The sequence below is a fragment of the Thermomyces dupontii genome, assembly GCF_041956625.1.
Source record: "Thermomyces dupontii strain NRRL 2155 unplaced genomic scaffold VTN31scaffold_3, whole genome shotgun sequence".
Classification (NCBI taxonomy): Eukaryota; Fungi; Ascomycota; class Eurotiomycetes; order Eurotiales; family Trichocomaceae; genus Thermomyces; species Thermomyces dupontii.
The window spans coordinates 2,383,643-2,405,222 of NW_027192309.1; the positions used below are offsets into that span (position 1 = coordinate 2,383,643).

General features: G+C 50.7%; 8 protein-coding genes across 8 annotated transcripts; 2 read left to right on the forward strand and 6 right to left on the reverse strand.

Annotated features, from left to right (window-relative positions):
- Nucleotides 1-14: 14 nt before the first annotated feature.
- Nucleotides 15-1,901, reverse strand: VTN31DRAFT_4352 (uncharacterized protein; the record flags this gene model as incomplete). The annotated part of the gene is made up of 1 exon (XM_069404731.1): nucleotides 15-1,901. One exon carries the CDS (start codon nucleotides 1,899-1,901, stop codon nucleotides 15-17), a length of 1,887 nt encoding a protein of 628 aa, XP_069261675.1.
- A 1,771-nt stretch (nucleotides 1,902-3,672) lies between these two features.
- Nucleotides 3,673-5,090, forward strand: VTN31DRAFT_4353 (uncharacterized protein; the record flags this gene model as incomplete). Its single annotated transcript, XM_069404732.1, has 2 exons — nucleotides 3,673-4,119; nucleotides 4,173-5,090. 2 exons carry the CDS (start codon nucleotides 3,673-3,675, stop codon nucleotides 5,088-5,090), a joined length of 1,365 nt encoding a protein of 454 aa, XP_069261676.1.
- Nucleotides 5,091-6,221: 1,131 nt separating this feature from the next.
- On the reverse strand, nucleotides 6,222-7,703 carry VTN31DRAFT_4354 (uncharacterized protein; the record flags this gene model as incomplete). The annotated part of the gene is made up of 1 exon (XM_069404733.1): nucleotides 6,222-7,703. The coding sequence occupies one exon, from the start codon at nucleotides 7,701-7,703 to the stop codon at nucleotides 6,222-6,224; it is 1,482 nt and encodes a 493-aa protein (XP_069261677.1).
- A 591-nt stretch (nucleotides 7,704-8,294) lies between these two features.
- Nucleotides 8,295-10,398, reverse strand: VTN31DRAFT_4355 (uncharacterized protein; the record flags this gene model as incomplete). The annotated part of the gene is made up of 2 exons (XM_069404734.1): nucleotides 8,295-8,614; nucleotides 8,664-10,398. 2 exons carry the CDS (start codon nucleotides 10,396-10,398, stop codon nucleotides 8,295-8,297), a joined length of 2,055 nt encoding a protein of 684 aa, XP_069261678.1.
- Nucleotides 10,399-12,747: 2,349 nt separating this feature from the next.
- On the forward strand, nucleotides 12,748-13,308 carry VTN31DRAFT_4356 (uncharacterized protein; the record flags this gene model as incomplete). Its single annotated transcript, XM_069404735.1, has 1 exon — nucleotides 12,748-13,308. One exon carries the CDS (start codon nucleotides 12,748-12,750, stop codon nucleotides 13,306-13,308), a length of 561 nt encoding a protein of 186 aa, XP_069261679.1.
- Nucleotides 13,309-13,921: 613 nt separating this feature from the next.
- VTN31DRAFT_4357 (uncharacterized protein) lies at nucleotides 13,922-17,773 on the reverse strand (the record flags this gene model as incomplete). The annotated part of the gene is made up of 1 exon (XM_069404736.1): nucleotides 13,922-17,773. One exon carries the CDS (start codon nucleotides 17,771-17,773, stop codon nucleotides 13,922-13,924), a length of 3,852 nt encoding a protein of 1,283 aa, XP_069261680.1.
- A 1,075-nt stretch (nucleotides 17,774-18,848) lies between these two features.
- On the reverse strand, nucleotides 18,849-19,304 carry VTN31DRAFT_4358 (uncharacterized protein; the record flags this gene model as incomplete). The annotated part of the gene is made up of 1 exon (XM_069404737.1): nucleotides 18,849-19,304. One exon carries the CDS (start codon nucleotides 19,302-19,304, stop codon nucleotides 18,849-18,851), a length of 456 nt encoding a protein of 151 aa, XP_069261681.1.
- A 30-nt stretch (nucleotides 19,305-19,334) lies between these two features.
- Nucleotides 19,335-20,857, reverse strand: VTN31DRAFT_4359 (uncharacterized protein; the record flags this gene model as incomplete). Its single annotated transcript, XM_069404738.1, has 4 exons — nucleotides 19,335-19,630; nucleotides 19,696-19,911; nucleotides 19,964-20,596; nucleotides 20,647-20,857. 4 exons carry the CDS (start codon nucleotides 20,855-20,857, stop codon nucleotides 19,335-19,337), a joined length of 1,356 nt encoding a protein of 451 aa, XP_069261682.1.
- Nucleotides 20,858-21,580: the final 723 nt, after the last annotated feature.

The window sequence follows — 21,580 nt, forward strand, 5'->3', positions numbered from 1 at the left end:
TTGTGTTCATCATATTATCGACCCTCGATGATATCGATGGCAATCTTTTCCGCCAACGCGTACACAATCGATTGGGGATGCCCCGGCGGAAGGAAAGGGAAGATACTAGCATCTACAACGCGGAGATTCTGAGTGCCAAACACATGACCTCTGTTATCAACAACAGCTGTCTTGTCGCCCTTACAACCCATTTTGCATGTACCCGAAGCATGATAGACGGAAGCTATGGTCTGTTTGATAACATGGAGGATCTCGGCGTCAGTGGAATAATTGGAGCCAGGAAAGGCTTCTTCTGGATCGGCCACCCCAAGGTCGACAAAAATCTTCCAGATTTCACGCTGCCGTTTGAAGGCCTCGATAGCCATTTCGACATCGGTCGGGTCGCTTAACCAGTTCGGATCGACAAGCGGAAGCGTGGTCATGTTCGCACTCTGAAGTCTCACGGTTCCTTTGGACCGTTGGGCAATGAGTGCTGTATTGAGTGTCGCATAATTGTGTCCGTCGCGAGGATCCTCTGTTTGTTTGTTGCGGTTGTAGCCATTGTATGCCGCCACGGGCAGCCATTCTATCTCCGGCCAGTCCTCCGGATAATCTGCGAGAATATTCAACGAGCGCTCAGAGAGTCGGGATCTGTATGGTATCGGCAGCTTCTCCCATCCATACACTCCGGGCCCAAGGATAGAAAGTGGGCCAGTAGCATTTATCAGATACAGCTGAAACAGTTCTGCCGCTAATGTAGCATTGTTTGCTCTGGCGGAAGCAGTGCGGACATTGACTCGATGAGTAGTGCCAAAGAGCACATGGTCTTCCATGTTCTGCCCGACACCGAGGAGATTCTCAAGACACTCAATTCCAAACTCTGCCAGATGATCGCAGGGGCCAATCCCAGACACCATTAGAAGCTGTGGGGATTGGAATGTACCCGCGGAGACTATCACTTCCTTTTTCGCGCTGAGAACGAACTTGACAGATGGAGTACCAAATGTTCCGGAACTCTCGACCAAGACACCTGTGGCCTTCTTCGACTGGAACAAGATTCTCAGAGCCAAAGAGTTTTTATAAACAGTAAGTGGAAGCCCATTCTCGATTGCATGCTGTAAGAAGCCACTTTCCGAGGACGAACGGTGAGCGTTAGCCGGATTGATTGTCAATGTGGCGTAGGCAGAACCCAGAAGATATCCACTGTTCAGACCGTCAATTTGAGTCATCCCCGCAGCTATGAAAGCTTTCTGGGCCCATGTTCCAAAAGGATCAACGTAATTGCCAAAGGAGACGTGAATCGGGCCGCCAGATGGCGAGAATGCGCTTGCATCCTGGGTGTTGGACGAGTTGGTGTAAAGACTTGGGTCAAGGTGCGTATAGTTGACCGATCTCTTGAAGAAAGGGAGAAAGTCATCCCACGTATAAGTTCTATCGCACACTTGACTTGCCCATTGCTGCAGACTGCCAACAGTCGGGCGCTGATACAACATGTAGTTTCGAGCTGAAGAGCCTCCTAGTGTCTTTCCACGGGCATAGTGGAACATCCGATCCAGAACATTAATCTGCGGCACGGTTGTAATCCCCCAATCGATCAGTGGCTGAAAATCATCTTCCGCGGAGCCAGTGTAGTAACTACAATAACCTGGGACAATGCTGAAGACGTTGTTGTCTGTTTCGTAGAATCCACCTGCTTCAACCACTGCGACGGTTGCGTTTCTTTCCGCCAGCCGAGCTGCAATTGTCAGGCCTGCAGTGCCTCCACCGACGACAACGTAGTCAAAAGTGGCATTAATCCCTGGTGTGCCAAAGAACGAGCCCAGAAGTGGACCGCGTTCATTGTGATCGACAATATTTGGATGCCAATTTGGCGATGTAGCCGTAGCCACAGCGGCCAAGAAGAGGAAGATTGGCGCTCTCATGGCAATTGTCGAAGCGACATGATATCAAACAGTACTCTTTACTGATGGTCAACTGACAGCCTGGAACGAAAGACTAAATTAGAATATAGTATCATGAGGACAATCGTCTGAACGCGGCAAGAGGGAGAAACTGCTATGAAGAATCAACGTTGTTCCCATTCATGCACGTTTCCATGCTCGGCGACCAGCCGAAACCCTTCAGTCGACTTTCGTATCTGCACGCCTTTGTCTAGAAGGGTAGTATTTGATTTTTTGTCAAATCAAATAGTAGCAGAGGGGAAAGTGCTCACAATGTACTCCGTATTGGCCTCGAGTAACAGGTCTTCCACAAGCAATGAGAAATAAGAATCTTGACAGTTTAACTTACAAAGTTATAGAGACGGTTGATTCCTTTGGTCAGATCGACACGTAACAGATTCCGTTCAGGCTCCGGCAACAAAAGCAAAGCTTGGGACATGGGCCCATGGGGCAGATGTATTCTCTGCCCAGATATGCAGTCTCCATGGATTGTTCCCCTAACTGCGGGCCTTTGATAGAAACAAGGATCCTTATTGACGAAGCCCACCTCTTCCGGAGTCGCCTGGGCGATGCTGCAATGAGAACCCATTCAGAACATACTCCGTAGATCCGAAGTCACTGCCGGACAATGGCCTATTTGAAACAGCAGGATATCCGTCAAGGAGGTTGTTCCATTGGTTGGCTTTATGGACAGAATCGCCAGGATCGATGCTCAGAGCGACTCTCGGACTTTTTATCTCAAGCTTTCCATTGCGATTCTCAACCTAAATGGGCAAAGAATCGAACAAAATAAATCTTACTACATTCTGCGACCAATAACTAGCAGATCCAATCTAGTCTCATTTGTGCCATGTATCACAGACAATTGCCCAGATTTCGGGTAACTGCATGGAACTCGATAACCAGTGTCACTTGATCTGACCGAACTCTCAAGTAAGATTGCATCCGACCTAGGGGTCATGAGGTTGATAAACAATAATAGAACAGTCACCGAGATGCTGAGTAACGTGTTCAAAGAGGGAGGTAAGTAGGCTTGTAGGTGAGTACCGACCGTTACGTCCTCGCAATACGAAGTACTCTGTAGGCCTACTTTGTCCGGTTTCAGGCACTGAACGACTTCGTAGTACGGAGTACCTTCTTCAATTCTGATGAACCACTCTTGGTGCGACCAACCATGTTTTCGTCGGCCAACAGCCGGAGTACCCGTTGCACCAATTGGATACAGTCGTGCCAATCCGAGCAAGTAGTAGGCTGTAGTTCTGAAGCGACCTGAGGGCTGGACGGTGTCAAAATGAGCCCTAACCTGAACACATGTCGGTGAGAAAATGGCTGTAACCCAAGGACAAGGATGTACCGTACGGAGTATCTGAGAATACGGAGTACATACTCGTACATAACTTGAAGATAAATAATGTAGCATCACCTGTTGGATAACACACTGTTCCCAATAAAGTTAGATATTATTATATTTTCAACATTTGATACCTACAGTAACTACGAGTAAGTAACTACTTACATGCAGTACCCAGCTCGAGGTTGTTTGGTCGTTCTTGTTGCCTTAGCAACAACTGTACTGTTCACACCAACACCTCCCTCACGAAAGACCTACTTGATCAAGTACTACTTACTAGAAGAGCTTGCAACAATAACTACGGAGTAGGAGTATCGCTACAGATGATTTGCCAGAGGTCGTCATATATTTGAACTCACAGGGCACTTAAGTTCTTATGAATGAGCGCAGCATAGGGACGAAATGGCACGATTCAAGTCACCATCACGAACACCGTCATTGCTATCCGAAATTCGACCCAGAATACCGCATACTCTTCTATGGCGATTCTGCATAGTCAGTGGGATAGGTATCATACTCACCACTTTCGTCGTCTCCAGCTTTTCACGGCAGAATGGAGTGAGCGGCGGACCGTTCTCCAGGAAACCTTTTCATCGATGTCCAACGGCACCTTCAATCAAAGTTAGTAATGACTTGAATGGGACATGGAAGTTTACTCCGGATCGCGATGCAGAGAATTATGGATTGTCTTTCGAACAATGTCAATCTGCATTCCCGAAACTGTTTGTTGAGGTTGATAAATCAGTTGAAGCGAGGAAGAAGACCAATCGTCCTATTACATATCACGAACTGGCTCCACAAAAGAGATTGAGCGATGGCATGGTTCGTGTTGTTGTTGATCACGGCGAGGTTGTCCTACTTATCTTCCTCCATTTCTTGAGAAAGTACTCATGTATCCACAGGTTTACGTCATCGAATGGGGCGATCTGACTTCTTCAACAAAGTCCCGGGCTAAATCAACACTGCATTCTCTGCACCGAGCTCTAATTTCTAGTTCAGACCGAGATAGCATTCCAGCGGTCGAGTTTGTGTTCTCCGCAGAAGATTTCGTTTCGGATGACCATGTGAACCAATCTCGGCCAATATTCTCATATACTAAACGCGACGAGGATGAGCCAATCTGGTTGATGCCAGACTTTGGCTACTGGGCTTGGCCGGATGTGCGGGTTGGCGCGTACCGCGACGTACGACGGCGGATTTCCCGCGTTGAAGGTGAAGTTGACTTCCCGCATAAAAAGAAACAACTCGTTTGGCGAGGAAGCTTTTCAGAAGCGCCAGAACTGCGAGGAAAGCTGCTAAAACAAACACGCGGCAAGCACTGGACATCAGTCCGCGTACTGGACTGGGAAAGTGACGAGGACCTCTGCGAGAATCATCTGCCAATCGAAGATCATTGTCGATATATGTTTCTGGCCCACACAGACGGGCACAGTTTCTCCGGCCGGGGCAAATATCTTTTCAACTGTCGGTCGGTGGTCATCTCACATCAACTTGTCTGGCGCGAGGCACACCACGCCGCCATGATTGCCTCGGGGCCCGAACAAAATTTTGTTGAAGTTAAACGGGACTTCTCAGATCTTGAAGAGAAGGTGGAATATCTCCTCGATCACCCGGATGCTGCCGAACGTATCGCCGAGAACAGTGTGGCCACTTTTCGAGATCGCTATCTCACTCCGGCTGCCGAGGCATGCTACTGGCGCTATCTGTTGCAGCAGTATGCTAGCGTCTGCGATTTCATACCAGACATCTATCAGACAAATGATCGAGAAGTGCAAGAGTTACGAGGCGTTCCTTACGAGGAGTGGGTGTTGACAAGCTAATTCTGGTCTCTGGGATGCTACAACGGGAGAAGGGAGTTCCGGCTGGGTCTGATTTTGAGCCTTGGATATGATCGATTCATGTACTTACGCATTGACGAGTTTACGAACACGATATATTTGATGAATTTTTACAAGTTATGATGGATACATCCAGCAGGTATCTGAAGTAATGAGACAAGTAGTCCTGAGGAACAGGCTGATATCTCATGCTTGACCCTTGTCTCTGTCAAGACCACAGAGGGTAGGGGCCGACACCTATTTATAGGTATGTACACAGGTAAATGAGGCAGAAACAACATAGATAAAGGAATGTTGTCAGGCAGACACACCAAACACGAGATAAAAAGAAAGGATAGTACTTAATGAATGTATGCGGTTCATCGGATTATTCAACAAATTCATGACATATGGCAACTGAGGCATTCTCACTGAGGATTCTTCAGGAAACTTCCAACCCTACCCTAACTCAGACAGTTGGGAAGGTATTCTCAAATCTCGGGATAGGTTACTTAGAATGGTTGCGATGATTCGACGCGTCCGCGACGGAATCCTTAGCGGCCGATCGGAGTGAAGATGCTGAAGCACAGAAGCTAGGATATGAAGAGCAACGCCTCAATGGTGCCGACGGTTCATGCGCTACAATTCGATGACCGCTCTTGACCCAGCATCAGACGCTTGCATTGCTTAGTACTGAGCTGCTTCAGCCAAACCACCGTATCCACCAATGGAGTTTCATAGCGAAAACTGAACAACCGAATGCACTCAAAGTCTCATTGGACAGTTGGACGCTTTGGTGGGCAGCCGCGGGACTGGTCGGAGTCTGAACGGAGTACAATCAATTGGGCTTCATTATACTACTCGAACTTACTGCTGGCACTTCCGTGCAACAACCGAAATGCATTGAAAAAAAGGAAAAAAAAAAAAAAAAAAAAAAAAGAAAAATGAATTGAAACTTCAGGCTAGAAACATGATCAATCTGACGAGGCCTTGACGAAAAACAATGTTCCATGTGTTGAACATGGAATGTCACTGATATCCCCAGCGAAGCACTGTTGAAGTACTTACTGGAAAAAGATAGTGGTGTTGGTTGTCACAACTGCTGTGACAGTTTCACCCGGGTTTTTGGTGGACTCACCCATAACGTGGCCCCTCATCCTCGGAGGAAAACGAAAGATGGGGCCACGAAAATGCGTTTTCGACAGCAAGCTGCGGAGAGTCCTTGTAATAAAGCAGGTATGTCTGAAGTTCAGCTGGCGTTACCTGCTTGTTCGGAATCGTGTCCGCAAAGCGCTCCGCCAAAGTTTTGAGATGGTCGAGGTCCTCGCCTTGCGGATCCAGAGGCTTGTACATCGCCATGAAAAACTCCCGGACAATGTCGCGATCCGCATAGTCAAGCTTGATGCTGTAATCAATGCGACCCGGTCGCGTGAGTGCAGGGTCGAGATTCTCAATGTGATTGGATGTCATTACGAGAATCCGACCTTCGGGAGCCGAAACTCCATCGATAACATTCAGAAGCCCCGAAAGCGTGATGCCCCCTAGCTTTTCGCTCGGAGCGCGATCAACCGCGTGAGCAGATGGGGAGTCTGGGTCGCGGGGCTGTGCCATGCTAACCCGCCTTGTCGTGATCCCAGCAGCATCGACATCTTCTAGCAGTACGATGCATTCCTTAGGGAGTTTGTTGAACAGCGTTACAAGGCTTTGGTCGGTCATGGTGCTAGTGCCGAGACTCAGAAGATAGATGGGCAATTGCAGTTCTCCGGCAAGCGCAAAGCACAAGCTCGTCTTGCCCGTACCCGGTGGTCCAAAAAACATCAAGCCAATGCGATAAGGGAAACCACGCTGGCGGTACTCAAGACGTGTTTTCTGGCTAAGGAACTGCTTGAGCCTCTCAAGCAAATCCCACTTGAGATCTCCGGGAATGATGACCGACTCGAGTTTCCGCGGATAAAGCAGCCCACATCGGCGCCAGTCAGATTCGGGACCTACCTGCACAGGCCGATAGATAACCGTCTTGTTGCCATCTCGGGCGCTGTACAGCTGTTGTGCTTCTTCAATGAGCTCTTTTAGGATGGCATTGCTTCGTCCGAAGCACATGAGGGTTAGTCTTTCCCATGGCAAGGCAGCGTCCCTTCCAACGCGGAATCTGCGGAGTCGGATCAAATGACGACCCTTGTACCAGAACCAGGTCTCGCCCTCCGCTGGCGTCAGCAGGATGGGGTTTACCTTGCTTCGACAACGGCGCTTCTTCCACTCGGTGTCGAAGTCTTCATTCGGGTCGCCATCATCCTCTTCTTCCATGCTCGCGGCTTCTGAAAACCATTGAAGGTTCCGAAACTGAGTGATGGCAACGGTTCGACTAGCCTTCTGAGAGAATTCCTGCTTCGAAATCCAGTACATGACCTGATTGAACACCTCATCGTCCATCCTTATTTCGATGGAGGAGACGAAAAACGAACTGATGGTATCGAAGATGCTCAGGCGAAAGGTCGTACTGAGGGCCATGAAAACGAACAGAGCAGACAGAATGTAAGAGATATCGACCTGGAGATACTTAGCTAGCACATCCAGGACGATTGAAAGATAAGGGGAAGAATAATTCAGAAAAGACATTCCGGCCACACGAGCCGTTGGGCTCGGAGATGCAGGATCTTCGGGCAAGGTCCCCGTGGTCTTCGGAGCTGCTCGAGAAATAATTTCTCAGCCGGAGTCTGCTCGATTCGACTAGTCAACCGTGTGCTGATGGTTGTGGAAGAATGGTGAGTCGATGGCGAGTCGCTGCCTTTATAGACTGGACAGTCACTTGCCCGCCATCACGCGTTTCTTCTTTCCTCCGGCATTTCTGACGCAGTTGAGTAAACAATCCGCTCAAGTGCTACCTAAGTAGCATAGCGGGGCATGACACAAAGGCATTGTCCGTCAAAAGTCCTCGCCGGGAGAGTTTCTTTCGGTAAATTGCGGAAAACTCAAGCGGGTCACACACTGAACCGCGAAGAGACAATGGATATTGTAATCAGAAAGGTGTTCATTGTTTGAGTTGTATGGAGTACATTGTGAAAAAGACAAAGCAAAAGCACAATCAGCGGAAGAGGGGTATCCTGAAAAGCATCATGAAACAATGTCCAGAAATCCAAAGCTGAAAGAAAGCAAGATGCAAGATAATCTCGTTTCCAAAGGATATATGTGTCCGAAATTGATGCACTCTCAAGAAGGGTGATTGTCCTGGTTCGAATTCACCAATTGACTGGCCCATTTCTTGAATGACTCAAACGTGTGCTTGATTTTCTCCCATAATGATAGTGAGCTATTCGCTGGTTTGGCATCGGTCCCGCCTTTCGGTGAGGGTCGTGCAGGAACAGGACGACTTGGGCCCATACCTGGAGGGATGTCAGGACTCTCGCTCTTTGAGGAACTTTCGTTGTCGTGCAATTCAACAGGCTTCAGAGGCAGGCGGAGAGTCCCATTGTTTGGAAGCGGGGTGACACCCAGCGAGTCACATAGAATGTTGTAAACCTCAATATTCTCTGTTGCAATGTCAGCAGCAGCCACGAATCTCGCATAGTGGATTCTTACGAAAAACTTCCAGTCGGCTGTTGGGCGCGTGAGGAAATGCCGGCCCTCGCGCGATGAAAATGGCTCTCATCAAGGGATGTTCGTTGTCATATCCGTGAATACCACGGGGACGATAGATGATGTTCTTTTCGAGAGCCTCCTTCACGTCAAAGTCGGGCCGCTCTACCACCGCCCATCCTGCCTTTGGAATGACCCAGATCGGCGCAATGCGGTTATTGTTGGAAAAGTGATATCGAGCCGGCATTGCTTCTCGTGAATAGACTTCAACGCCGTCCGAGAAATTTCTCGCTCTTTCCGCCAGCTGTTGCTTGATTATCCTCAAATCCTCTGGTCGTTTTGGACGCAACCCGCGGAGTGGCCATCCATCAATGTGCTCGACTAGGTCCAAGTCGATCATATCCTCCAGCTGAACAGTTCGTTTAGTCGACGTGGTCGCCATACCATGATCAGAGACGACAACTATGTTCACAATATTTGTAAGATTTCTCACTTCAAGACCATGTAAGATATCCGCGACCATCTTATCCGCCTCCGAAATAACCCCCCGGATCTCTGTGCTGTTTGGACCATACTTGTGGCCAGCCCTGTCCACATCTGGCACATAGACCGCGATGAATTGGGGACGGAGCTTCTCGATATCTGGCTCACTTTCCTCGCCAGGGAAATCAAGATACCCGAGCACTTTGCTAACTTTTCTGTGCAGCGGCTCTGAGCCATTGAAGGTGGACCAGAAGGTGGGATCCATGTTTCCGATGTGTGCTTCGGATCCGGGCCACATGTGTATCGCCGATCGCACACCTTGTTTTTCAGCCGTGTTCCACAGCGGCTCCGCCTGGTACCACTTCGCATCTGTTACCACCTCAGGCTTGATCTTGAACTCTTCGTTCAGATCGGGATCCCAGAAATCATTGGCAATTACACCGTGACTCTCAGGGTACAAGCCAGTCACCAGCGTGTAATGATTCGGGAACGTAATGCTCGGAAAACTCGGCGTCATATACGGAGGTGACACGCCCTGTGCGATCAACGAGTTGAGCGTTGGCGTGAGTTGCCGATCAAGATAATCAGCTCGAAAACCGTCTAACGAGATCAATATCGTCGTGGGAGCAAAGAGGGCAGTCCCGTTCGAGAGCAAAACTTTTTCCTCGCCGCGATGTGTACCACTATTGCTCGATGCCTTGTACGCTCCTAGCAGCAGTAAGAAGAAGAGGATTATGATCGCCGCAAAGACCAGAGACAGTCGAACCCATCTATGTCGGTCCAAAGACCGCCTGTACTGCCAGTCATCGAACTCTTTGTGGTCTGCCACGGCGGATGATAAGCTGCTCACGTCGGAATCTTCGTCTGCAACCCCTTCCTCCACTTCAAACATGAGATCGCCCTCCCGGTATGGTCCATTGCGCCCTCTTGGATGGCCGAATGCCTCTGCCTCTCTGCGCCTTCGTCGTCGCTCTTTCTTGCCTATCCGGACGGGTCCGAGCGATGGACTGAATATTCGCCGTAATTTAGCTGCGGGACTCTGTTTTCGCACCAGTAGCTTCTCCGTCTCCTCTTCTTCCTCCAACACAGTTCGGTCATGACGAGCGATCTCTAGCGTCGATCGAGCTGCCCGCAGGACTTCGTCATCCTCGGAATCTGATTCTTGTTCCGACAATGATCTCAGGGACGCGGCGTCATCATCACGTGGGGTCGGCGAAAGAAGGTTCGGACTCGGTGGTCCTGGTCTCTGGGGCATGGTCGAGATTGAGATGTCAAGCTAGGTGGAACGATGCAAGTTTCAGTGGAGACGGAGTTGAATTTGCTGGCTGAGTGGACGAGCGTTCGCCTCTCGGAGTCGCATGCGGCATCAGTACTCCGTAGCATGACAAAATTACTCGTACGGTAACTAGTTACTTAGTCACTTGGTTATAACGAGCAGTTACCGACTTATCTACTCCGTAATTACGGTAACCTTTCAGTGGATGTCAGGCGGTTACCAGCCGTTATACCTCTGACTTAGGTACCGTACGGTATTACATACTTTGGTTAACTAACTACGGAGTAGTTATTCGCAATTGACAGTCCAAAAATTTTGGAATGTTAAATTTCTGGAAAGAAAATCTTGCGGAAATTCTGCAAGGAAATAAAATATTGTTTTGCAATTCTCTTGCAAGAATATATTGCGGCCGGCGGCGGCCCTTCCAAAATCCAAAGTTTCATACGTTAACGTGGTGTCAGAGGGTATGGTCCAGTATGTGTACGATACGTGTATCGTTACCCGCACGTGACCTGCTTCCTGTCTTCTCCTTTCTTGCTCCTTTTTTCTCCTTGTGTTCAGCTCAGTGTCTTTAGGCCTTTATGTCTTCTCTTGTGCCGTCTTTTCCGTCTTTCAGGCCGTTTAGGCTTTTAGCCGCTTCTTTTCCATGGTTCATGTATTTTCAGCACTCTTCAGCTCGCTTGTACCGTCCTCTTTAGGTCATTTGTGTAGGTTTTTCCTCTGGCTTGGCATCATGTGTATATAGAGCTCCGATTGCCCATAGAGTCGGAGAGCAGAGTTCTAGCTAGCAAGGTCTTGTGTTTGGTTCTCTCTCGGTCCAGGATAAGCCCAGTTCCGTCCGATACGTGGGTATAGGAATATGGGATTATGCGGTGGTGAACGGTTACCTGATGCTTACTTTCTCCATGCGACAACTTGAGATCAAATGAACCCGTCGAATCTTGTGAAGTTCCTGTCAAAAACCCACGCACCCACGCTCGACTGGGCGCGCGCTTTGTACTTTCGGTATTCCAGGAGCCACATGGCAGGGGAGACAGCCAGGCATCTGGCGCGCCAGGGACCGAAAATTATAGTGTAAACATCCATACTCAAAACTTACAGTACAAACTGTATTTTTACAGAGTACGGGGCATTTGCAAGTGAATTGGACGACGAGTCGACGACGGCAGTGAAGTGGTGAACAGAATCTCGAAGGAACCGACGAAACAGCCAACCACACCCCACTGACCAAGACGTTTGTTAGACCCCTTGTCCGGTCCGGTCCAGCAGTAGAATCTTCGTCTGTACCTGATTTGAACTCGTAGTTCAGGCAGTATGAGTACTGTAAACGTAGTACCTTGGCTAGACGATTGCAGCTTTGGAACTGAGAAGAATGCAGAAGCAAATGAACGAGTTGAAGATCAATATCTGTCTGCATGCAAACTGTCAAAGTCGTAGACAAGCGATGCAGCAGTTGAAGCCGGTCAAGTTGAGGTTTCAACTCTCTCCATCCGTTCGAGAACCTAACAGGGACCAAGTGTGCCATCACCCACTTTACACCTCCACATTCAGTTGGAACTGATGCATTTCCGAAAACAGATGTCCCAATTCCTCGGATCAGCTAGGTACTGCATGCACCACTGAAACAGGTACCGGAATGACTCGAACTGCCATATCCGGCGAGCGAGGGCATGATATGTCACGTGATTGCCTTGAACAACATTGAAAAGGGAATTGGGGCCAGGGGAAGGAAGAGAGAGCAAGTAAAGCAATGGAATGTACTGATTTGCACCCTTGAATGGCTGCGGTTTGGTTTTTTGACACTGGGCAGAGAAACAATAAGGAGCCTCCGCATGCGGCTCTGACAAAAAAGTATTCACAGATTTCTCCAAATGCAACTGCACCTGCGCAACACTCGAAGAGTCCCAGTGCGACTAGTGCTAGCTGTATCTGAACAACTCCGAGTTTGGAATGAAGCTGTGAGCTCTAATACGAGAATACCAGAAAAGACTTTTCAGACTTCAAGAATACAATGAGCTGAAGCTTGGTTTCGGAAATAAGACATAGATAAGTACTATCTATGTCTGAGTTGAGCATAAAGACGAATTGACTTACTATCGAGCAGAAAACCAGAAGCGTGAAGGATAGGAACTGACTCGGCTAAAGCTATAGATATGATCCATCCTCCAAGCCGAATGTTCCTCATCAACTTTCTCTCAAGCCTCTCTCTTTCGGAGATAGGTTCATCAGGAACCTTTCCTCTTCGTGAAGACTGAGATCAAGCTCAACATTGTTCGCCATAATATCAAGCTGTCCATCTGAATCTTCTCATCATCAAGAAACAGCAAGATGCGTCCCACAATCTCTTCAGTGCTAGCCCTCCTCGCCCTCACCGCCGGCTCTGTCCAAGCCCAACAAGGACCACCTGTTGCATACGCATCGCCCCCGGCGTCATCATCCTCGGCGCATCCAACACATTCGACGACTTCCTCCTCTTCTTCCCACCACCCGACCATCACCGCGACGCCCATCCCACCAGCCAGCAGCACCCATCATCCACCACTTCTTCCAACAAGCGTTCCTCCAGTGCAGCATAACGGCACCGGTGGCCACAACGGCTCTACTCCCACAATCCCCTTGCCAATTGGCAACCATAGCACTCCAGTGCAAACCGGCGGGATTATCACCATTCTGCCCACTGGTGGCCACGGCGGCGGCGGTGGCGGCGGCGGCGGTGGTGGTGGTGGTGGTCATGCTGGTGGTGACGGCGGTCATCAACCTCCTATCCCATCGGCTACCAGCACTCTTACTCCCCCGGTCGGCTCCGCGCCGCGAGTTGTTGCGGGGGAAATGTTTTTGGTGACGATTATGCTGAGCAGTGCAGTGGCGGCGGGAATGGTTCTCGGGTAGCTGAATTTGCTCGTGAAACTACTTGGATTATTGTCTTTTCTTCTGCGCAATTGTTGATTGTTGATCGTTTAGGGTTAATAGCTCAGGCGTTGGACATAGGTGGTGATGAAGTTGGAGGACTTAATCTGGGTTATATACATCAGGCACCAACCAAAATAGAGATGAAGTCGGAGTTTCCGACAATAACTTAGTCTGTTGTCAATTCCTATGTAGTTCCTTGTCAGTGCCTGCTAGCAATATGCATGATCAGATTCGTTGGTCTACTAACCCTAATCTCCAAATTGAGTGGCCGAGGTACTTGTTCCGTTTATGAAACGAACGTCGGTGTAAAGGTTTCACATTGCTCTCGATACTTGGAATTCTACGTGTCTTCATCGTCTCTGAAACTCACTGATATTTCGGGATCGGGGGAGATGGAGATGAGACGTTCTGACGTTTTCGAAGATAGACCTAGGGTTAGGGTTAAGTGTCTCGATTCTCAACTGCTAACAACTTGAGTCAATTTTCATTGACAGTTCCATTAGGATGATGTAGCCATTAGTAGTAGATCAGTGGCGAGCTATCTATATGCCATCTAACAAATACTGTACAAACGAATGACTGATACGCAGGTTCACGACTGTAGGATCCAATTCCGCCATTCACATCGGCACCCTCCATCTCCCCCGTCCACCGGAAGATCGGCATCCTCCTCATCCGCGCCATCAAAAATGCCCGGCGCCGGATCAATCACACTCCCTGCAAAGGCACGGTCCTCGAGCTGCAATTTGCTCAGCCACGGAATGATTCGTTCCCTCTCGTCGACGCCGTAACAGTAAACCATCTTCTTTGCCGCAGCGCCCCCATGACGGTCGAGTTTGATGCTGATCGGGTAGGGAAATGAGCCGGGTGGAGCGAAATCGTTCGCTGAGGACACCACGGTGTTGGTGTCGGTTGTCGTGGTCGTGGCCGTGGCTTGGGGGACCATGCGCGACGCAGTGGGGGATTCGGGACGGTGAATGACCTTGCGTGAGATCTCCGGGGGCTGAGTCCAGATTTGGATAAGGAATCGTGTCTGTGGCCACGAGCAGCGCGCATTGGCCTCTGTCCTGGTCGATCCGCCGTCCTGATCGACGGGGAGCGTGTCATTGTTCCCGTTATTTAACGACGCGTTAGACTTCAAGAATATCGATTTCTCAAAGTATGTGTAGAATCCATAGTGCTCGGTAGGAAGACCGCGGTCATAGAGTCGCACTGGTTGGGAGATTGGAAGAGGGTAGAGTGCCGCAGCTGCCGCGCGCCCGTCGTCTGCCACGCTCGGAGGTGGGATTAGCTCTCCAAGATCCGGAACTACTGAGGTGTCGTTGTCACCGGATGATTGCCGTTTGGTGAGGTTTGATACAATGACTAAATCGTCCACGGGAGACAACATGGTGATGTAAAAGGGCGTTATTTCCCCTTCAAAGGGCTCGTTCACCACGCCATCAGTCGTGTTGCCCAAGAACGCCTGATCATCTTCACTTGGCGGCGACGGTGACGGTTCGAAGAGTACGTCGCGAACAGCCAGCTGCCGCCTGACAACCGTCGAAGAATCGGACGCCACGGTCGTGCTATTAGGGTACGTACCATTTCGGAACCGTATCTGAAGTCTGAATTTGGGCTGATCGGCTGGAAATGGCGCGTTTGCATCATGCTGTTCCTTTGGCAGAGAACAGCTCCACATGCTGGACGGCGCTGTGCAACCGCTGATTTTGACCTGGGCCATCGGCCCCGCCACAGTCATGATCCCCGTAGGCATCGGCGGATATCCGGTAAGATTCAGCCATTGCGATTGCGCCGGCGTGCCGTCGCCTTCCCGCGTCAGTGTGATTGGTAACACGATAGCCATAATAATGATAGCCAGGCACAGCATCGCGATCGTCGCATACCACCTCCGCCGAATCCGCCCTTCGCGTCCGCCACGCCCAAAGCAGCCGTTGCTGCTGAAGCATCCGCGGCCCCGCCATAGACCGCCAACCTTTCTGCTAACCTCTTCTTCCCTTTCATACCGACGCCGTCGGTTTTCAATTTGTTCTCGTCTGTCAACAGGATGTGACAAATCGGCTTCCGTGATCGGAGCTGGCGCTGGACGTGGCGGCAATTCAAACCTGAAGCCATGTGGAGCGGCGGGCTGTTGCATTTCTGACATTGGAATACTCCCTCCATTCGCCGTAGCTTCTTGCATGCTTGGAGAAACTGGGCCCGGAGAAGCCAGCTGCTGTTCACGGGCATATGCTGGTGGCTGGACTGCAGTGGATCGAGGAAAGGGCCGATGCTTCTGGGATGCAGCGTACGAGGGCAGCTCTTCCTGCGGAGCTGACTCCGATTCAGAGGAAGGCCGTGCCTGTGGTGGCGGTGACTGGGGAGCCACGGGTGGAGTTGGTGGTCGAGGAGGACCAGGCAGTGCTGTGTCTATTGTCGCTGACTGTGGCGCAGATGCCTCTCGAGATGGGTAAATCACAATGGGTTGATGCGATACCTGGACTTCCTTGGTCTGGGGAAGCTGTATCACAGTTGGCGGTTGCGGTTGCGGGAATGAAGCGGGGTCTCCTTTACCCTCAGATGGAGCCACAGGGGGTGGCGAGGAGCGAGCGCTTCTTGCCGGGGGAGACGCTATTCTCGTCGGAACAGGAGATGCAGCCAGAGACCCTGATGGATATGGGGGAGATGACGGTGAGTTTTCAGACGGTGAACGCTTCGTTTGGTCTCTGCCCGACGTGGATTGCTCTGTGAAAGCAAGGGATCGGTTATCTGTATTATCTGTGTTCGCAGACTCTCCAGATCTTTCAGAATTGCTGAGAAAGGGATTTTCATCGTCAAGATCGCCATGCTCGTTGCTATGATTGCGCTCTCCACTGATGTCATGCGAGCCCGTATCGACAAGAGAGTTATCGGATAGTCGAGTCAACGAGCAAATATGGTTGATGCACTCGAAGTACGGCTGGTTGTTGGTGTGAAGGTTGTAAAGGTCATGCGCACAGGCTTGGTAGTACTCAGCCGCAAGACCCTGAACAGTACCGAAGTTGGGCCAGTTCTGGTTTTCCCATTCGAATATGTTCAGAGTGGGTGCGATGTTAACGCCGTGATTGCTGTCATATCCTCCAAAGTACCCGTTACTGCCAGCAGTCGGGTATTCAGCATTGTCTTGCTCCAAAACCATGGCCGTGGAGCGGGTTCGTGCGTCCTCTGGCGTATCTGGCGAGAAATGGGAAACTTCCTTCTCACTCTTCTCACTCTTCTCATCCCACCAGTTCACACTGGATTCCTTGGACACCGTTGACATTGCCGACAAAGGAGGAATCGGCGGCGCGTCGCTGTCCGCGGACACCTTCTTACTAGTCGCCGTGCTGGAGCGTTTCAGCAGCGGAGATAACAAATAAGTCCACCAACCCTGAGATTGGTGTCGTTGGGAGGCGGTATTGATGGTTAATTTCTTCCGTCGCCCTCCGTCGTCCTCGTTCGACAGTGATCGATCTCTGCCTGCCGTCTTCGGCGATTCATCCTCTTCAAAAAATGTATCCGTCGATATCGGTCGCCCTTTAACCGTGGCGGATCCCATGTTCGGGGACAGTATTTCGTCCGCTGTTTTGTTTTTGACATGGGAATGAAGGGCAGGAATAGGTGGCACAGGAGGCACATCGGACTCCCGTGACCCTAGATGAGGAGTCGGCTGGGAGTAAACGCTGGACGGAGGCCTCGGTCGAGGCGATTCTGATTCATCTAGCTGCCATGGCGCCTTCTCGCGGGTGATAACAATAGATGGCGTAACCGGGGTATGTACCAGGTCTGAGTCAGCAACATTTTCATGTCGCGAGAAGGATGGAACGGCAAGGCCAATTGGTATTGGCCTGTCAGAGGGAGAAATCCCAGACGACTGTGCAGAATCCGGTTGCTTCTGGGAAGCTGCCGAGTCTTCCTGGTGAGATTGCTGTGATTCGGCTGGCTCCTCATCAGTCCAGGCAGCTGTGTCAGATTTTAGCCCTTGACCGCGTCTTGATTTCACGGATTTCTCCAAGGACCGCTCCTGTTCTCGCGCTTGTGAAAGTGATTTCAAGTCATTCAAATCGACAAACGGAGCCGCGGCTTGGTTATTCTTCTTGGATTCTTTGCGAGAAACATTCGTTATTAGTTGAAGCCCGGTGGGCCGCTGAGAACTCTTCATAATTCCAATCGGTTTCTTTCCCTCTCCTGCCGCTCTGGATTTATCTTGTCGAGACAGCACATTGGTGTTTTGAGCCGGCTTAGAGTCATCGCCTTCGTGCTCCGTGGATCTTATTTGACGCAGAATATCGCGCAGCATAGGCGGCCGGCGGGTAGTATTCTCTGCACTGCTTTCCCCCGACGAATCGAACCGACTCTCGGGCTCATCGATTGGGGACATAAACGGAAACTTGGGATGTTCCGGTTGTCTCGAGCCAGAGACATTGGTATCGACAGTTAGTTCCATGGTAACGATGTGAATGTATCTGAATATACGAATCCGTCAGTTCGGACTGATACTATGTCGGATGTCCAAGGCGCAGGCACCATCTGAGTATAGATCTGGGACACAAAAAGGATTTATTGCCCAGGATTAACAAGACAATGGCCAGCCATCAAGATCGCACACACAACTCGAATAGAGTATTGATGATCCCGCTCGAAACAAGCTATTGTTGAGGACGTGAAAGAATGTGCACGGAGCCAAACCTCGACAATGACGATTCACTGGTGAATGGTACTAAGGAACGCCGACTGAATCAAAGAAGACGTCAAAGGATCTATTGAGAAAACAACAACAACGCCTTCTGTTCACAAGACAATGAAGCCATGCCGTAAAAACGAAGAGATCCCAGTGAGAAGAGAACGATGAGTACTAAAATCTGAGTACATGGACGAAAGGCCACCAGTCATCCTCCGTCTGGCCAGAACCTTTCATTCCTCATCGCCGGCAGCTCCTGCTCAGTCAGTATCATTGTGGATCTCTTATGCCGCAGCATTATGAGCAACAATAGCTCTGAATCCATGGCAAAAGCTCCGAAGAGCGTCTGATTGGGAGGATTGGGAGGATTGGGAGGATTCCCAATGACCTTGACGAAAACTTCGGTCAGAGAGAGGACCAGGACTCTGATCTGAGCGGTTTTGAAGCCAACCAGTGGGGACCAGCGGACTGGAGCAGGAGATTTCAAAGTACCTCGACTTTCGCAGCTTGATGGATGGAGAGAACGCTGAACTCTTCTCTTTGCAAGAAGGGACTTGGCTTTCTCTCGCAGCCAATCAGCGGGCAACACCACTCGACCCCTAAGAACACCTGGGCGCTTAATCAATCGTTCTTCATGGCTGACAAACCGGACAACCAACCAGCGCTGGTCATTGGATTTCTTCCTCGAGAGTTATTTTGCTATGGATAGCCTCTTGAGAAGGCAGGCGCCTAGACGGCGCTGCTAACAGTACTAGGTATGTACTTGGCTGTCTTCAGTGGTACCTGTGATGACCATGTACGGAGTAGCCCATTGAATAAATAAATACTAGTACTACTGCCCTCAATATGCGGGCTTCCGAAGAGACCCATAAGCCTCTGCAACAGCTTCAAAACGGGCCAAAATGTCCCATTGTCTAAGAATAACTCCGTTGTACAGACAGCACACTCCACCGCGGGTATGAATACATGGTATATCAACTCTGTCCTCCAAACCAACACAGAAACCCAACCAAAATGCATCACATGACCAAGAGAAAACGTGACTTGGTATAAAAACGCCCACAGAACAGACTCGGAGTCGAAGAAGATCAAGAGTGCAAAGCAAGACCCAGGACACATTGGCAGGATATCGAAGGGATATCAAACGCTTTTTGGTACATGCAAGATCCAAGGTCCGCAACGCCAAGAGGCAAGAAAAAAAATAAATAAAAAATGAAAAAAGAGGGAAGAATGGGATGAATAGAATGGCCTCATACGCGAGGCCTGGAACGCTGCCATGCTTCATAAAATTCATCATGCAGTTTGTCACGCTGCAAGGACTGCTTTGCTACCGCCGATCTTCTGTGTATTGCACTCCTTGCATCGGGGCCACGGACCCATTTATCAGAGGCGGAAGCGTGCGGGACGGGTCCGATCCCATGGCATTCCCCGAACTGTACGCAGGAAAGACATTCGCCTGCGATGTGCCGTTCGGCTGTGCGTCATACATGGGCTGCGACCGTCCATTCGCTTGCTGCTGCTGGTTAAGCTTGGCACGAAGTTCCTCGATCTCTCGCTGTTGCTCGGCTTGTTCCCGACGGGCAGCGTTCAGTTGCTTCTCCAAAGAACCGATGTATTCAATAGCTAAAAAGCATTAGAGATGTTGTGCTCATGGTCTGCAGTGGGTTCTTTGCACGCAGATAACATACCTCTTGTCAAAGTCTCCCATTTGCTGGACTTGCTGTTCTGGCTTTGTGGTAGTCGCATACGGAGCATCTCGAAGCAGTCTTTCATCTCGCTGCGTCGCTTCCGTTCGGCCAGTTTATGCGTCACGCGCAGTTCGGGCGTGCGACTGTACGGTGTCGAACCACTTGAAGATTCTTGTTTAGTTTGTAGAGAATGATGATGAACATTCTGCGGTAACTCTGCAAGTAATCAGCGTTGTGTGGTCGTGAGAACTAAGGAATATGAAGTTACCTTGCTGGCCTCGGGGCAATCGCGAATCGGTCCCATTGTCGGAACGTGCTTTATTGGCATTGGCGCGCGCTACATCGGGGTCCGGAAAGGCGTAGGCCATTCCCGCAGTGGGAGCTTCAGCATTGTAGATCTCCGAACGCGGATTAGATGAAATAGCGGGCGCCATCCGGCCAGGAACGAAGGGCCGGTGCTGACCCGAGCCCAACAACGATGAGCCTGGGGGCTGCGCCGAGTAACGGGGACCTCGGTAGGATTGATTGTACTCGGATGGAGATGGAATGCCGCGTTCCCGCTGCAGGTTGGAGACGATGGACGTCTGCGACGCATTCGTGCTATGGTAGGGCGATGACTGGTTGATGGCCAGGGAACTGATGCCTTGGTTCATGCGACTATCAATGCTACTTCGCCGTGACTCAGTCTCGATCACACTACTGCGGTGCGAGGCGACTTCGAAATTCTGGTTGATAGACGGCAGCGGGGTTGGTGGCGGCGCCTGGGCTGCAGCGAAGCCGGGCGAGGGCTGAGCACCGGATGACGAAGGGTTGGATTGGTCTCCCGGACCAGGCTGTCGATAAGGGAATGAAGTAAAGTTCCCATTTCCGTTTGTCGTCGTGTTTGAATAAGTCGAGGACCCTGCACGCATCAGTACAAGGGATGGAAGCCGACTGCTATTGGAGGCATACTGGTACTCTGTGGCATTGACCAACTGCCCGAGTCCCGCTCGAGCGTATTCAAGGAGGAGCCGCCGGGGGACTTCTCGGCTGGTGGAATGGGATTCATGGACGCGGTCAGGGTCGATATGGAAGGGAGTGTCTGCGTCGTTGTGGACGCTGCCGTCGTGGCAGGCGTTGCGTCCTCCCAGGGACGATGTGCGATGGCGGATGAGGTTTCCATGCTGATGTGTGGTGCACCAACGGGAAGTGTCCGAGGGGACGATTTGTCTGTACCGTTCTCGGGAGCGAGCGACTGTCTGTGAATGGGAGAAAATCCCACGGCGGGTCAGGTTCTCTTGCACAAGGGCTTCATATAGGCCAGCAATAATTCCTCCTCGATTTCGGAGCCCTCACACCGTCGCCGCAACCTCAGCGTGTAAGCTCCAGGGGAGCGCGGGTCGGAAGCAATTTGCCAGCAGGTAGGTATTCAACAGGGGCGGAAAGCCTCTGCGAACATTCCCACGTGAAGACAAGCCACCGGCGCAAGCGACAGAGGGGGCGCGGTCAACCCCAATGTCACGCCTTGGAGTGGGCAATGACGAATCCTATATTCCTATTTTTTCGTCTTCCTCTCCTCGCGCAGGCCAGGAATGCGGGTGGGTGCGGGACAATGCTCAGGGAACGTGGAGGGCGGAGGGCGGATCGCGGGCCAGGCGGGATCGATCTGGGGAAGATGGAACCACGAGAATGTCGGGTTGCAGTCGCCTGTGAGAAGAACACGGCCAGGCGACGTCAGCGACTGCGAGGTTTGTTTGAGTAGGGACCAAACACAAGGGGTTGCATTGGAGAGCAGCATACCTTGTCGAGACTGAAGATCTCCGATTCGCGATCAAAGAGTGGATAGGCGCACTGGGCCGTCCTCCAGACCAGAGTGAAATCACCAGGTCCGAAGAATGGAAAACAA